The sequence below is a fragment of the Dendrobates tinctorius genome, unplaced genomic scaffold, assembly GCF_039654945.1.
Source record: "Dendrobates tinctorius isolate UK_male_01 unplaced genomic scaffold, ASM3965494v1 ptg000060l, whole genome shotgun sequence".
Classification (NCBI taxonomy): Eukaryota; Metazoa; Chordata; class Amphibia; order Anura; family Dendrobatidae; genus Dendrobates; species Dendrobates tinctorius.
In genome coordinates this window covers 16,902,920-16,920,670 of record NW_027361728.1, presented here as the reverse complement: position 1 = coordinate 16,920,670, position 17,751 = coordinate 16,902,920, and the positions used below count along the sequence as shown (strand labels likewise).

Below are 17,751 nucleotides of genomic sequence, written 5' to 3'. Positions count from 1 at the left end.
CAATTTTCCCGTGGAAAAACTAGCGTTTTGGAAGCGTAATTAGCTTGCAGAATGCTAGCGTTTTCCAAGCGATCTGTAGCATCGCTTGGAGAACTGACTGACAGGTTGGTCACACTCGTCAAACATAGTGTTTGACGAGTGTGACCGACCTTTTACTACTGATGCTGCCTATGCAGCATCAGTAGTAAAAGATAGGATGTAAAAAATAATAAAAAAAATAAAAAATATTGTTGTTCTCACCTTCCGGCGTCCCACGCAGCCTTCCCGCCTCTCTCCAAGCTCCCGGTCTCAGTAATCCTTTGCGAGAATGACCGCGATGGTGTCCGTTCTCGCGGGATCACGATGTCTCGCAGTCATTCACGATGATGTCGGAGCGCGACGTCATCGCGATCCCACGAGAACAGACGCCATCGCAGTCATTCTCGCAAAGGATTACTGGGACCGGGAGCGTGGAGAGAGGCGGGAAGGCTGCGCGGGACGCCGGAAGGTAAGAATAACAATATTTTTTATTTTAATTCTATTTTTTACAGGGATATTACCCAGAGCCCGGAGGACAGTTTCCTCTCCTCCGGACCGTGGGTACCATCCGCAAATGTTCTGCTTACTTTTCGCATGGTGTGCACAGCCACATGTGGAAAGTAAGCGGAACAATGCATTCATATGGGTGCGGGATCGCCACGATTCCGCTAAATTAATGAGCATGTTGCGTTTTTTACGCAAAGCGATTCCACCGCAGAAAAAAATGCAGCATTAGCACAGCATTGCGGAATCCCATAGGAATGCATGGGATGCTTATTTTTCGTGTTTTCGCGGCAAAATCGCATGTTTAAAACCGCCGCGGAAACGCGAAAAAAACGCTACGTGTGAACTCAGCCTAAGCGCTATAGTTTGTGGAATAAGCGCTGGCCTGATCAAATTCACTCATCTCTAGTTATTACCACTAACAGATAACTGTCACTATATGAATGGTCGTAACCTTAATCTTTTACAGCATTTTTGTTTATATTCATGACTCCCAATTGAATACTCAAAAGAATGGGATCCAAACGTATCTTCAATGGAGCCAAGGAATTCATTGAGGTACATGGAGTTCAAAATTTGAAACTTTGGACTCCACTTGACCCTCTTTACAGCAGAGTTGTTTTAGGTTTCACACTGCATTATTCCTCACGCTCAGTGGTCCCATTGGGGGTTACATCTGAAACCCATGCAAAATGGGATTCGGGTGTACATGTCGACAGGACCACTGACTATAATGGAGCCAACAGAGTCAACGTGTGCTCTGATGTGCATAATTTTAGGGTGTATAGCCTACTGGAGGCAGACAATCGCAGGCAGTCAACTACGTCTCAATGTCTGCCTCTAGTAGCCGTATACGCCCAAAAATTATGCACATCAGAGCAGACACTGACTGTCAGTTCCATTATAGTCAATGACCATGTGGGTGCATTAATCTGAGATCGGATTTGGGGGTTTGAGAGGTAAGCTTAGATGGGACTACTGAGCAAGGGAAAGGGGCCTTAGCCAGATACCAAAATGCAGTATATGGCAGCACCAGAATGAGCCATAAATGGGAAGCAAGTTGTGGTGTGATCCCACCCTAAATGTTATGCTTACATCATGCTTTAGTCATACATATTTAATTGTTAACTGCAAAAAGGAAGTCTACTCCTAGCTGGATGCGCCCATAGGCGGAACTGACCAGAGGAGGCGCGGCAGGGGGCAGAGCTTCACGGCGAGCACGTGCTGTGCCTCAAAACGCTAGTGTGAAACTAGCCTTAAAGGGTTTTTCACCTTTGGGGACAAATTTATTTTTACTTAAATGCCCACGTTTAGAGCTAAAATTCATTTTTCCAATAGGGTTTCCTTACAAAGTTGCACAGTTCAGCTTCTATATGCTTCTTCTTTCACTACACATTCAAATTTGATGTGATCTTGTAACGTGGTGCGGGGCAGCAGCTGTGGGTGAGATACTGATCTCTTATGCCCCGACACGTCACATAAAAGAGGGTAACCTGGATAGGTGTGTGGACTTGTGCTGTGAGGGCGCTGTTTGCCTGTGCAGGCCGCATATAACCGATGTTGCTGGTTTGCCAGAATCAGATGTTTCATAGTTCAATAAGGGAGACAACCATTCAAAAATAAACTTTTTACTAACCGGTAACCTCGTAGGGTACACAAGAGATAGCAGGTACATCATCTTATGAGTGTTTCCTTTTCAATTTGAAGCAAGTTCCACATAGTTTCCATCCTTCATTTCTCTATTGCACTCTGTGTCTACTGTTTCTCATTACTTCACTACAACCCAGCTTTAACTTTATAGTCCTGCTTAATAAGAGTTCTTTACTCAACCCTCATCTTTCACCTTAGGGTGTCAGTATGGCCAAACATAGCTTCAATCTCTCTGATGCTCTGTAACTCTAGGCCAGGACAATCTACTTGTCTCCCATACTCAGTCCTGTCCAGGCTTCTTACTTAGAGAGCAGCCAATTCCAGGCTTCCCTGCCGGGCATCCTCTCCCAGCACCCATCTCCAGAGGGTCACTCTGTTTCTTAGTCACTTCTGCTCCGGATATTGCTATTCCTATACTTTGGTCTCCTCTCACTCAAGGACACCCCAAAATGTGGCACTGCTCACCTTGGACCTTTAGGTTCACTTGCTGTGTAGTCCAGGCCCTATCGGAATCTCTGACAAGAAATTGGCACTTTCCCTGCAACTCAGCCCCTTAAAACTGGGCTAGTTCCAACTGTTAACTCTTACTATCCCTATTGTCAAACTACACACATCAGTATTGCTAACACTTTTAACATACAAGTCACACTATACATCACAATACTGATAACATTTTACAACAATAAACTTGTGTGACGACACAGCATTTATTCTTAATTAGGCAGCCCACAAAAGAGCGGGATTGATACAGCACTTCACATAAAATTAAAAGTTTATTCCATCAATAAAAACACTGTTCAAAAGAAAATCCACATAATCAAATAGGTAGCTGTATCATCCAAGGAAAAAATCCCAAGCAAAAAAAGGATTCAAAGTCCTGGTTGATACCTCTTATTTATAACTGTATTGTGTTGCTATCCCTGGAAGACAGGGATGCTGGGTAATTGAACAATTGATGTTTTCCCATTATATACGTCCATATGGTTGGTTTTTCTGCCAACAGTGAAGGACAAACTATACAGATTTATTAAATACTCAAACAATGAGAGCTGACCTCATCCCACCTTTCACCTGACCTGTGGATGATTGCCAGAAGGACAGATGTGGGTATAAAAAGGGATCTCTATCCTTCTGTAGAGAGACTCTACAGAACAGCAGTCAGGGAACCATGGCTGAAACATACAGATTTGACACTCTACAGGACGCCAACTGGAGGGACACAGATCTGCTCTTTTGACCATCACTGAACCTATGGGGACGTTCGTAGAAGCCAGGTTGGGAAAATCCGATCACCTGGCCCTACGGAGACGTTTGGAGATGCTAGGTTGGTACTATCCAGTCACCTGGCCCCATGAAGACGTTTGGAGAAGCCAGGTTTGGACACTCAAGTCCTCTGGTCACGTACCTCAATGGACTGTCAGATTCCTAAGCTTGTCATTACCTCCTCTCTGTGGGTGCCTGCCAAAATCAGGGTGCTACTGGTGGGTAAGTCAGCCTTGGAAGCCCCGAAATCGCAGATGTTCTCATTCCCGACGAGCCAGCGGAAGGGTGAGACTCTGTAATTTGCACTCTTTTGTGTATATGCTGGGACTGTTCTATTTGTTATTGTCTGTTGGTGGTTCAGTAAAGTATTGCCACACTGTTTTACGCTCACCCTGTGTTGTCTGAGTAGTATTCTTCCCACAAGAAAGGAGTAAGGGAGTTCAGTGGGATGAGCCCTGGTCCATGCGGTCTTTCTAAAGACAGCCAGGATAGCGGATGAGAGCACCCACTGACACTCGTGTCTCCACAACTTATTTATTTATTCAAGAGAGAAATGTGGGCAGTATGTCCATATCTTTACAGTCTGTTGTCAGAAATCAGCTGAGATGAGCTCAGAAAGATAAAAGAGGTACAAACGCTACCCTTAAGACCATCATAACAAGCTCTCTGATAGATTCTCAGGTAACTCATTCTTCAGCCATCAAAAGACAATACAACACAGAGGCTATCGAAGGCAAATTACGCAAATTTTTGAATGAAACCCAATTTTAAAAATGATTTTTAGCCCCAAATACATGCATTTAAGTAAAAACAAAAAACACTACAAAAGGGTGACCGACCTCTTTAACTGTTACCTATTAGATCATTGTCCAACCCCATTAATGAATAGGATAGGAGTCTTATGCTCCCTTTTTTCACCTGGTCTGCACCTGGTCACAAGACAGGATGACCAAGCAAGTGGATTATTTTTATTCATTTACCCATAAATCACAGCAGATGCTGAAAGTGGTCCCCATTCACGTCTATGCACCTTTGGGCACACAGACTATGTGCCATGATACTGCTTGCAGCTCTTCAACAGTGATTCAGCGCATAATTAAAAGAAAAAACAAAGTTCATATCAGCTCATCATTGCAGGCAATGATCCACAAGGGCTGCAGTGCACGGACAAATCCTGGCTCTGGTTTCAGATAAGTAGACTGAAGAGAAAAAGGCAAGGAGTCCAGCTACTGCAAAAAATTTTTTTTTTTTTTTTTTTAGAAAAACAAGTGAAACCATAGCATTAGGCCTACGCGTTTTGAGCGCTAACATGCTATTAATCATAGCCAAGTTATGGTTTTCTAAAAAAAAAAAATTTGCATTCATCCAGGGTATGTGAATTGTTGTCATATATATTCTATTTTACATTTCGTCACAAATAAAAATCACATTTGGGTAAGTCCAGGGACCATGGTGGCCATAACCCCTTGCTCACAGTTTCCTCGTCAGTAAACAGTCCATCATCCTGTGCTAGTAAGTCACATGAGCTACGGTTTCTTGTTGGAAAAGGAAAAACTTTTTTTCGTTGTTGGTTGCAAAACTGTTCAAAGATGTCAAGGTAAACTGCAGAATTCACAGTTGATTTTAAGAATATCAGGCCCACTATTCATATTCCTGGTCCGCACACCAAACACCAGTTTTCTGAAGTGGTTTTTCGAGAGTCAAATGGGGATCGCCAGTGAACCAGTACCTCCTATTCTGGGAATTTCCATGACCTGATATATGGAACCAAACATCATCCATCATGAAGTACAGCAATGGGTCCACATTTCTATCAGCAATCAATCTGCAGCCAGGTACAATAATTTAGGTGTTTCAGTTACTGCACACATATTACTTGGTACAGTTTGAGGTTCAGAAAATTCAGCACTCACTGGCACTTTGTTCGCAATACACTAACTTGCTAAATCAGTCTATGATTTGATTTTTGGGGGCTACTTGAAATCCGCTACTGAAATTCATACACGAAATCAGCAATCCTGACCGATGGAGGCCTCGAAAATAAGACTCTGAATAGAAAGTTTAGCTGGTGGCTTTGTTCTTGAGTACTTGCCGACGAAGGTTCCTGCGTTTCCTTAATGGATCCGTTTTGCACATATACATGTTGTCAAAATTGTTGGTACCCCTCGTTTAATGACAGAAAAACCCACAATGGTCATAGAAATAACTAGAATCTGACAAAAGTAATAATAAATCAAAAATCTATGAAAAGTAACAAATGAAAGTCAGACATTGCTTTTCAACCATGCTTCCACAAGATTTATAAAAAAATAAAACTCATGAAATAGGCCTGGACAGAAATGATGGTACCCTTAACTTAATATTTTGTTGCACAACCTTTTGAGGCAATCATTGCAATCAAACGATTTCTGTAACTGTCATTGAGACTTCTGCACCTCTCAACAGGTATTTTGGCCCACTCCTCAAGAGAAAACTGCTCCAGTTGTCTCGTGTTTGAAGGTTGCCTTTTCCAGACGGCATGTTTAAGGTCTTTCCAGAGATGCTCAATTGGATTTAGGTCGGGGCTCATAGAAGGCTACTTCAGAAAAGTCCAATGTTTTCCTCTTAGCCATTCTTGGGTGTTTGTAGCTGTGTGTGTTTTGGGTCATTATCCTGTTGCAAGACCCATGACCTGCGACTGAGACCAAGCTTTCTTACACTGGGTATCACATTTCTCTCTAGAATCCCTTGATAGTCTTAAGATTTCATTGTTCCCTGCACAGATTCTAAACACCCTATGCCAGATGCAGCAAAGCAGCCCCAGAACATAACAGAGCCTCCTCCAAGTTTCACAGTAGGGACAGTGTTCTTTTCTTGATAGGCTTCATTTTGCTATCTGTGAACATAGAGCTGATGTGTTTTGCCAAAAAGTTAAATTTTTGTCTCATCTGTCCATAGGACATTCTCCCGGAAGCTTTGTGGCTTGTCAACATGTAGTTTGACAAATTCTAGTCTGACTTTTTTATGATTTTTTTTTCAACAATGGCGTCTTCCTTGGTCATCTCCCATGAAGTTCACTTTGGCTCATACAAAGACGGATGCTACGATCTGACACTGATGTTCCTTGAGCTTGAAGTTCACCTTTAATCTGTTTAGAAGTTTTTCTGGCTCTTTTGTTACCATTCGTATTATTCGTCTACTTGATTTGTCATCAGTTTTCCTCCTGAATACATCCAGGGAGGTTGGCTACATTCCCATGGAGCTTAAATTTCTGAATAATATGTGCATCTGTAGTCACAGGAACATCAAGCTGCTTGGAGATGGTCTTAAGCCCCCGTTACACACTGCGATATCGCTAGCAATATCGCTGTAAGGTCACCGATTTTGTGACGTTGCAGCGATATTGCTAGCGATATCGCTGCATGTGATACTTACCTCCGACCGGCTCCCCTGCTGGTTATCGCTGATCGCGCGAGAAGCTCCTGGACCATTCCTCGTTGGTCACTTCCTGCAGCGCTTCCTGTGGCGCCGACGAGCGACGGGAGGACGCAGGATCGCCGCGTCTGACAGGTAAGTAGCGACCCCTGTCCCCAGCGATGTCGCTGGTGAGATCTGCCTGTGTGGCAGCTCACTAGCGACCACCTAGCGATGCACCAGCGATCCTGACCGCGTCATATCGCTGGTCGGGATCGCTGGTGCATCGCTAGGTGTAACGGTACCCTTATAACTTTTATCTTTAACATGTTTGACTATAATTTTCTTTCTAATCCCCTGAGACAACTCTTTCCTTCGCTTATTCTGGTCCATGTTGAGTGTGAAACACATGTCACCAAACAGCACAGTGAGTATCTGTAGCCCTCTATACAGGCCCACTTACTGATTCCAAGATTGTAGACACCTGTGATGCTAATTAGTGGACACACCTTGATTTAACATGTCCCTTTTGTCATATTATTTTCAGGGGTACCATCATTTCTGTCCAGGCATATTTCATTAGGTTTGTTTTTTTTAAATTCCGTGGAAGCATGGTTGAAAAGCAATGTCTGACTTTCATTTGTTCATTTTCATAGATTTTTAATTTAGTATTACGGTAATTTTGTCAAATTCAAGTTATTTCTGTGACCATTGTAGGTTTTTTGCTGTCATTAAACAAGGGGTGCCAACAATGTAAACCACGTGTGTAGACTTCCACAATCACTATTCACTGTTCCATGGGAGAACAAGTTTTTCTTACATGATTTGCACAGATGGACTGAACAGAAAGGTATAATAAATCCGCTGCAAACAATCCTCCAATGCCCCTGGCACTTGTATTTGAGGTGGTTTACTTTTCTATTGGCCTCCTGTATGATTCTTTACCTTTATAGGTGGCATTACTTACAATTGAGGAATACTACACTATTAACAGAAAAAATATTATATGTCAAGTCAGTCCTGTATGTGTTACCTGTTTAACTTGAAGCTCAGAAGTTAGAACAACGTCCAAAGCAAGGTGAACACTTCTATTACTATCTATTATTCGCCAATCATTTGACGATCTTTTTCATAAATGTACATGTTATATTTTTTTCAATTAAAAATAACAATAATAACAGCAAAAACATGAGCTGGAATTTAGAGGTATAAGTTCACTGAATGTTGTAATAGTTATCTTATCGAAGGACTCTTATCTATTTCTGACAAACAACTTGAGAAAGCACTGGTCTGTGGTTGGGTCCAACATCCTGTTACTTGAGGAACAAATATGCTATAATTTGCAAATAACACAGACTTACGGTAAATGAAACCTGTCTTCAGGATGTTATATCCCAAACTAATGGCATGTATGTAAAGGAGCCTTAATGCTGAATAAATCCTTACCTTTCTTGTAGAAATCCATTTTGCTGTTTTAGAGAAATCCACTATTGAAATTGTATACTAATAAGTTGTAAGTGCAGTGGGGTAGAACAATGAACTTACAGCTCCCCTGCTTCTTGCCACTTACAGACACCTTATCAGGGGGAAGTCAGGAAGTCAAAGGTATAAAGCCAGGAGAGTACATCACAAACAGAGGGTTGAGGCAAAGGCATAGTCAGGTCACAGTCCTGGGTCAGAATTCCAAGAAGGTAGTGGGTCAAGACAAAGGGGCTCTAAGCAAACAGATGGTCAAAGAAAATCCAAGGTGGGTCAACAAAGATCAAAATACTTGCACTCAAACCACAGATCAAACACAAACCAAATTGGGCAGAGTAACAACTGGCAGAGATAAGAGGCATCCAGCCAGATAAATAGCCTGGGAATCATTCAGAACCGAAGACACCTGTAGAAAACCCAGCAAACTCCGGCCCTGATTGGGTGACTGGACTGTTACTCACCACACTGACAGCTCAGCAGGCCCCTGCCACAAATTGAGCGGCTGATATACCACTCACCACACTGAGAGGAGGAATCGTGACACTACTCTTCCTATTCCCCACCCACTACTGGCTTCTTGTCTCTGACTGGACATGTCACTTGTGTTTCAGTGACCTGCGTTTGCTGCCCAAGACTTCAAGCAAATGCTGTCATTTCCAGAGGCAGCACATGTGCAGATTGATAGTCCAGTTCTTGCAATATGATCAGGACAATGACGTCCCAGGCAATGATGACGATTGTGAGAGCTATTGGGCACTGAAGCAGGAGTGATCTGTTAGTCAAAGACAGGAGGCAGGCGGAGGGAAGAAAATAGGGAGAGAGACAGAACAGTTTAAAGTGCAATGTCCAACACGATCCACTTGTGACTAATTAGCATACAATTTCAAAGATGAATTTCTCTAAAACGGCAAAACAGATTTAAATAAGAAAGGTAAGGATTTAATTAGAATAGACGCACCTCTACATGCATGCCATAAGGGCTGGCATTCATAGGAGAGTCTTCTGCAGAGCTCCTGCTGTCATGACAACCCATCGCAATCATGTGACTGGGGCGCCGATGGGTGGAACTTGTGAAGTGCTTTCGGACGGCGTATGTTAAATGCTACTGTCACTGAGTGACAGCGGCATTTAACTGATTAGCAGCTGCGGGTGGGTCTTGGATAGAGGCACATGACAGCTGATCAGATCAAAAACAGGGACACAAGCTTTGACATACCAATAAGTCAAAGGTCATGAAGTGGGTAAATAGGTTTTCTCAAGTTCATAAATGGGCAAAGTAATAAAATGCTTGTAAAAACAAGCTACTTTGCAATTTATGCCTAATTAAAAATCCTTTCCACTTTCAATAATGTAGGGATTTTTGTTCTATAGTGTGCAGCTCATTGACTAGTTCAACCTGCAGACTACTGTATGCTTTAGAACCTGCTTGTGCCGCTTTGAAGCTGGTCGGATCACTGGATCTGACCTGCTTTAGTCCCAAGCTGTAAAGTGGTTTCTGCTAGCAGCATGGGAGAGAACTCAGTTTGGACCAGCAGGGAAACCATGCTGCTGGTCCAAACTATCAATCTTAAGGAGCATACTGCTTCACATCCATCCTCCCTGGCATAAAAGGAGGCAGGGCAGCAGTGTGCTCCTGAAAATACATTTTAAGAACCTATATATCATTAGAAAAAAAAATGTAACAAAATTCAACTACACACCTTTTGAGGGATGCTTTTTATGTTTTAGCATATCAATGCCTCTGCAAACCCAAACTAGAGCATGGAAAAAATATTTGGTTTGAAATGAAAATCTGTTTTAAAGGGCAAAAAGATTACAACTTAGAAAAGTACCTTAATTTTTTTGTACCAAATTCATCAAAATATGGTTCATAAATTTTGTGCAAAATAAATGTGACTTTATAGCACAGAAAGTTGCATGTTCCACTAAAATGTTGAGAAAATCCCTGGCGTGCATAAAATCACTTGATGGGGGGGATCTAAGTATATTTGTGCAAAATTATTGCAACTGATGAATCAAATGAAAACATCTAAAAACTCCACCCCCCCAATGATGAACATAAAAAAACAAGCAAACGCTTATGAAATAATTATTTAAAAAGTGCAAATAAAAAACAAGCAAAAATACAAAAAGAATACAAAAAGGAGAGCAAACACAATAAGGAATCGAGCCCAATGTGTCATAAAAAATAGTCTCAGATTCACTTGGATACATAAAATCATTCAAAAATGATTAAGACAAAGTGACACATGTCAGATTTGAAAAATGGGGCTGCGTTGTAGATTCCGAAATAGGCAGAGTCATTAAGTGGCTAAGTATTCAGTGTAAAATTCATTCTTATAACTAGTCTACTGTCACAATATACAGTAACGTACAAAAGTTTTAAGCAAGTGTGGAAAAATTTTGAAAATAGAAGTGTTAATAGTTAATTTCTCTCAATTATTAAAATACAAAGTGAATGAACAAAAGAAAAATCTAATTCAAGTCTATATTTTTAGTGTGATGACCTTTTGCCTTCAAAAGCATCAATTCTTCTCGGTACACTTGCAGACAGTTTTTGAAAGGACTCAGAGGGCAAGTTGCTCCAAACATCTTGAAGAAGTAACCATAGATCTTCTGTGGATGTATGCTTGATCAAATTCTTCTGTCTCTTCTGCCATTATTTCCCAGCACTGAGGACACCATTAATCCTGACCATATCTCCAAACCTATTTGCTGAAATGCAGCCACAAACTTGCAAGGAACCACCACCATGCTTCATTGTTGCCTGCAGGCAATCAATATTGTGCCATTCTCCAGCACTTCGGTGAACAAACTTTCTTCTTTTATAGCCTAATATTTAAAATGTAAAATTTTGACTTAACAGTCAAGAATTCCTGCTGCTATTTTTCTGCACTTCATTTCCTATGTTTTTGTACATAGTTAACGATTAGCCTTTAATATTGGCTGCAATTCTGCCATGAAGACCACTTGTGGACAGACTTATCCAAACACGAGATAGGTGTAGCTGGATCACAATAGTTGCTAACATTTCTGAGCTGATGGCACTGCTGAACACTATTAGACATCTCACAATTTCTAAACTAAGTAAGCATGATGCATCTTTCATCTGCTGCATTATAGATACAGTCCTTGTAGATATTACTTTTTGGTGCTTCTTAATAAAAAAAATTAACAGCATATCTTGGAACCATCAGACTTTGCTGATGCAGTATAACTACCTTGTGTCTTGTTGGTGTGTTTAGTTTATCAATGATGTATGACCTGTGACATGAAACTGTCTTCCACAATTTGATCTTTGTAGTAAAGCTGGCTGTTCCTCACCCAGTTTTAAGCCTCTAACCCAACTGTTTCTGTTTCAGTAAATGACAGTTTCAATCTACATTTGAAAATGATGAACATAATCCTACAAAATCCATTACTATGTGCATGGGTACCTGGATAATTGATGGTGATAAAAAAGACAAAGGGTGGTCAGGTCACATCAAATATTGATTTGATTTATGTGTCTCTTTTGTTAATTTACTTTACATTTTGCTAGTTGATAAAAAATGTACTATTAAAATTTCGATATTTATAACATTGTTACTTTGCAGTATTTGCACCTGCCTAAAACATTTGCACATTACTGCATATTTGTCTAACAAAGTGAATGACCAACATGTTTTTAGATTTTTCTCTGGACATCTGAGATCACAATCTTTTTCGCCTACCATAGAAATTCATATTTTAACTTAATGTGTTGTGGACATCATGGGAGATTAGATGTAAGAGTGCAATCTTAGTAGAAACACTTATGGCATATTGTTTGAAGACTTGCAGCAACATATTGCAAGCAATAATTGCACACACATAAAATCAGAAAAAATTACTGCAATATTACATTACACCCCATGTAGTGTATTCCTATAAGGTTGCATAATATTGCATGTGTACAGTGAGCTTTAGACGAATAGGAATATGCTTTTACAATAACTAGGTGCCATTGCACAGCACGTGACAGCAACTTAGCCTCAATCTACGTACATGCTTAGGTTATTATTGTGTAATGTCGTAGTCACTTTTTTAGGGGAACCAGTATATCCTTTTGCCTGAAATGCTGTCATGCTGATACTTCTTTCACACTTTCACAGCACTACACAATGAAAGATACAGCTTCCTGATAGAGAAGCCAGGAAACATAACTCAAACTAAAAGATTTTACTGGAAGAATAAAGTATTGCATATCAGTGAGTAACTATTTGCAGGAAGAATAGTAGGGGAACAAGTTTAGTTTAAGAATATATGATACAGTATAAACCGACATTGTTCTGAGTGCACTAATTAATGAATAAAGATACATGATATCACATGTTGTTATACTTACCACTGTCCATTCTCTCCACATTGCTGAAATTGTACTTCATCCCCTGGTTGAAGGGAAAAGGCTGTTGGTGAACATGTGTCAAAACTACTTTGAACACAGAAAAGACTAGAAATCTGCAAAAGTAAAACATAAATAAATGGATATGTAGATATTTTCAGGTCAAGTTCAATAAAATTCACTAGATGAAGAACACACTACTTAGAGGACAATAGTCACAGTTTTTTTGCCAAACATGAGTTATGTAATTCAAAACTCTAGGGGTACGTGCCCGCGATCAGGAATAGTAGCATTTTGGACGCAGCGTATTTTCGCTGCGTTCTACATTACAAGCACAGTGGATGTGATTTATAGAAATCCCATGCCCACTGTGCTTCTTTTAAACTGACATGCGGTGCGGCTTTCCAAGGCGCAGCATATTAATTTCTGTAGCGGAGATGCTAGTCTCCTCTGCGTACTTTCCCTGAATAGACTGTCATTAGAGGCGACAAGGACGTATGTAGAATGCAGCGATTTGGACGCAGAGAAAATACGCTGCGTCCAAAAAGCTACAATTCCTGATTGTGGGCAAGTACCCTAAAAGGTAGCATCTAGAGATGATCATACCTTTTGAAATTCGAATATGCCAGGTTTTTTGAATATAAAAAAAACAATTTACAGTGAATCGATTCACTGCATATGTCAAAACTATAAAGTCTCCAGCTGCCCAGTAAAGACATGTATAACACTACAAGGTCTCCTAGGACAGTATCCAACTCCTTTCAAGCTCTTTAACACAAGTGCAGCCTTGGTAATGTCAAAATGACCTCACCATAGAAGCAGATGGTACCAAGTATTAACCAACAGTCCATTTATTAATACAGTGCACTAACAAATAAAATGGTCCAAAAATTATCCTTGTCTGAATGTGGTTTTACAGCAAATTGCAGCAGACCAGTTGCCTTTGTCACTGACTACAATGCTCTGCATACTGAACTTCAATGTATAGAGCGCAGTAACCACTGAGACATCTGAATGTATGAGCGCAGTCAGGGTTCAGAGCACAGCAGCATGATGATTTCACTACTGAGCCCTGAACACAGCGGTGACAATGGCAGTGAACACAAATTCAGTGTTTAGACCAAGGCCCCATGGCGACTAAAAAAGATGAAGTAAAAATAACATTTGAATCACCCCCTTCTTCTCCAGTAAAGGGGTTAACCAGTACTCAGACAACCCCTTCTCAATTGCTATATTCCTCCATGTTTTAAAAAAACAGCCTGTTCTCACCTCGCGCCTTCAGACATAACTGACATTCAAAGGAAGTCAGAAAGCAAAAGCAGTTTCCACTTCGTCCAGATCTCTGTTTTGTAAGAAGGAAGTGAGAGTGAAGCGGTCTGACTGGCTGTATGGCTAAAATGACACAATGTGGTAAGTATGCAACGCAGGGTGCACCACTAAATACAGAAATAACACATCATGTAAAGTATCAAACAGTACTTAAGGGGAGAGACAATGAGTACACCTGGATACTGTGAAAAGTATATATTTTATTAGGCACCATAGAAAACACGTCAAAAGCATTTCAAAACCAAATGATTCCATAAATAACACCCTGTAGGTCGACAATAGACCAACCTAACGCTATAATTCCAGTATGCAAATTCCCAAAAAGGTATCCCAGAAATAAATGTTCCCAAGCCTTCTCATATAAGGTCACAAGTGCAATAATATCAAATAATATCCATATAGAATTACAGACAGATAGGAAAAATCCTTATTCTGTAGGTAGAAAACCACCAATATCCTAAGAAGATGGAAAACACAGAGCCCCTTATATCCTGAAATACACATAGTACAATGTAAAGTTAAGCATATACACATATACAGAGGAAAGAGGTGCATGGTATTTATATGCAAGTAAGGCTGGTTTCACACTAGCGTTTTATCGCGCAGCGCATTGTGCGCTATCGGGCGCACACGCAATGTTCCCCTATCTCTAACATGGTGGTTGCAGGGTCTTGCGATTGCACGCGCTCATCAGCATTTAGTGTGCGCTGTGCATTTTCCAGGTGTGCACCCAGACGCGCCGTACGCTACATGTTGCATTTATTGTTCCGCCTACATCGTTAAAAAAATCGCCCAAAAATAGCATTACAGTCTATGGGGTCGCTGGCGTGCGCTTGGATGTCTGCACGTCAGCGCTTTGTGCGCGCATACGATTTGAGTAAACAATGTATAGACAGTTGTTTAATCCTCCCTCTAAACAAGCAACATTGTTTGGGAGGAATGTTGATAAAAGAAGGTGTCTTCAGGGCCACACCAGCCTTGAAGATAAGAGCAGCTACAGAGAGCAAGAGAAGAGCAGCTACAGACAGCCTTGAATAAAAGACCAGACAAGAGCCTTGGATTCAAGCTTCAGCAGCCAAAATGTGAGTATTCTTCAACATAATGTGTGTGTGACCTGTACAATTTATTATGTACTAATGTATTTTTTGTTTAAATTTCAGCATGTCTTCTTCTGGATCGGTCTATTCGCCATCTCGGCAAGAACTGGCCCAAGCTGATCGTGAGTTGAGGATATTGCTGCCTTTGGGTAAGTTTAGCTGATGCCTCTAGTTTTTTCTTTACAGACATCGGACACGGCCAGTGAAGGTGAAGTGCGGGAGCAGTCTGAGCGGGAGCAGCGTAGCCAAGTCATGGCGAGGAGACACAATGTTAGTATATAGTCTTTCCTTTTTTTTTTTTTCTGTCTTTATTTTCATCTATTATCTTGCTTCTTCTCTGTTTATTTTTCTATCTTTTTTATTCTCCAAAATTAGAAAGATTCTAATTTTTTTTTCTTCTAGGTACCACAACGGGATGACGAAGAATTTTACATCGACAACGAGCACCTGATCCGCCTTTTTGAGGAGCGTATCCCGTTGTCGGACAGCCGTGACCAGCAGTACAAAGACACAGTGTTGACCCGGCAGCTATGGAATGAGGTGGCCGCAGCGATGATGGATGGCTGGGACAATGCCTCTCCAACTTCAAAAAGGGCGTTCAGTAAGTATAAAGCTGATCTGTGATGCTGCATTTATTTTTGGTCCTGATGGTACAGGTGTGTTTGTGGCAAGATATATTTTTGCCTTCAAAAAGGGGCGTTCAGTAAGTATAAAGCTGATCTGTGATGCTGCATTTATTTTTGGTCCTGATGGTACAGGTGTGTTTGTGGAAATATATATTTTTGCATCAAACACACCAATGCCTTCTGGAAAAACAGTGATTGCTTTGTGTATTGAACTGCTGTCTTGAATCTGGTTTTATTTTTGGTCCAGATGGTACAGGTGTGTTTGTGGCAAGATATATTCTTGCATCAAACACACCAATGCCTTCTGGAAAACAGTGATTGCTTTGTGTATTGAACTGCTGTCTTGAAGCTGCATTGATTTTTGGTCCAGATGGTACAGGTGTGTTTGTGGCAAGATATATTCTTGCATCAAACACACCAATGCCTTCTGGAAAACAGTGATTGCTTTGTGTATTGAACTGCTGTTTTGAAGCTGCATTGATTTCTGGTCCTGATGGTACAGGTGTGTTTGTGGCAAGATATATTCTTGCATCAAACACACCAATGCCTTCTGGAAAACAGTGATTGCTTTGTGTATTGAACTGCTGTCTTGAAGCTGCATTGATTTTTGGTCCAGATGGTACAGGTGTGTTTGTGGCAAGATATATTCTTGCATCAAACACACCAATGCCTTCTGGAAAACAGTGATTGCTTTGTGTATTGAACTGCTGTTTTGAAGCTGCATTGATTTCTGGTCCTGATGGTACAGGTGTGTTTGTGGCAAGATATATTCTTGCATCAAACACACCAATGCCTTCTGGAAAACAGTGATTGCTTTGTGTATTGAACTGCTGTCTTGAAGCTGCATTGATTTTTGGTCCAGATGGTACAGGTGTGCTTTCACTCTTGCTCCTGATGATACTGTTGTGTTTGCTGCTACATATATTCTAGCAGGAAACATAACAGTGTCCTCAGGATCAACAGTGACTGCATTGTGTATAGAATTATTTTGTGCTGCCGCACTGACTGTTTGCAAAGTTCTATCAGGTGTGTGTGCTGATAATTATGTTGCCTTCAGTGCATTGTCTAACGTTTTTTCTTTGTTTTTCCAACAGTGAACAAAGTCCGCACACGTTGGCGCTCGATGAAGGACTGCTTCAACACTGATGTTCGTGCTGAGGGACAGGTTCACAGTGGTTCAGCGGCAAGGCGCAGAAGAAAGTACCGCTATCATCATTGGCTTTCCTGAGACCGGTCCTTGCCAGCAGAGCGTAAGTATTATTATTTTTTTTTTTTTTATTGCTATGTGCTTTTCTATTCCACAGCTGATGCTTCTTGTTAATGCATGATAGTAATGTTTTCCCTTTCTTTCCACAGCACTTGGAGCAGCACCCTGCAACCTGTCCCTGGAGCGGTCCTTCATCGGTCGACCTTGGACCCGTCCCAGCCATCCTACAGCCAGGAAACGGCTTGCAGGTCAGCAACACAGACAGCTGTTGACCAGGAACCTGGTCAAGCAGGTGTTCCCCTTTCCCAGGTCTCTGTCACTGGTCATGCGGACACTACCCGCCAGCGGAAGAGGGTCTTGGAAAGGAATGTCTTGCCCGAGTTTATGCACTTGAGCGAGGCCTTTCATGCCAGCCTCAAGTCGCTGTCCGACAGAGTGGAAGGCAGTTTTTCACTCATGCAACGTGGTTTTAACCACATGGAAAACCGCTTCAACTCTGTCGACCAGCGCCTTGACCGCTTGGAGGCCGACCTCAACAGACCAGCGCACCTTTTTTTAGTAAAATTGAAAAGGGCATGGCAGAACACCTTAGTCCTGAGCAACAGCTGAGTGTGTTGCAGGCCTGCAACACTGCGTACTTGCAGGCTATGCAGCAGAATCGGTATGTGCAGCAGTCAGTGGTGTCATTTCCAACAGTGCCACCGCTGACTCGCTACACCTCCCTACCGACTTCTGCTGCATACCACTGCACGGCCACCTGCATTTCAAGCCAAGCCGGACACCACTACACCACCCCAAGTCCGAGTGCTGCTGGACACTCCT

At 41.5% G+C, this 17,751-nt stretch overlaps 1 protein-coding gene across 4 annotated transcripts in view; it reads right to left on the bottom strand.

Annotated features, from left to right (window-relative positions):
- Positions 1–17,751, bottom strand: part of MCF2L2 (MCF.2 cell line derived transforming sequence-like 2) — a 474,009-nt gene that overhangs the window by 9,827 nt on the left and 446,431 nt on the right. For all 4 annotated transcript variants that reach the window (XM_073578748.1, XM_073578751.1, XM_073578750.1 and 1 more), the window contains one exon: positions 12,674–12,786. In XM_073578748.1, coding sequence (XP_073434849.1) covers positions 12,674–12,786 — 113 coding nt within the window. The remainder of the gene's footprint in view (positions 1–12,673; positions 12,787–17,751) is intronic.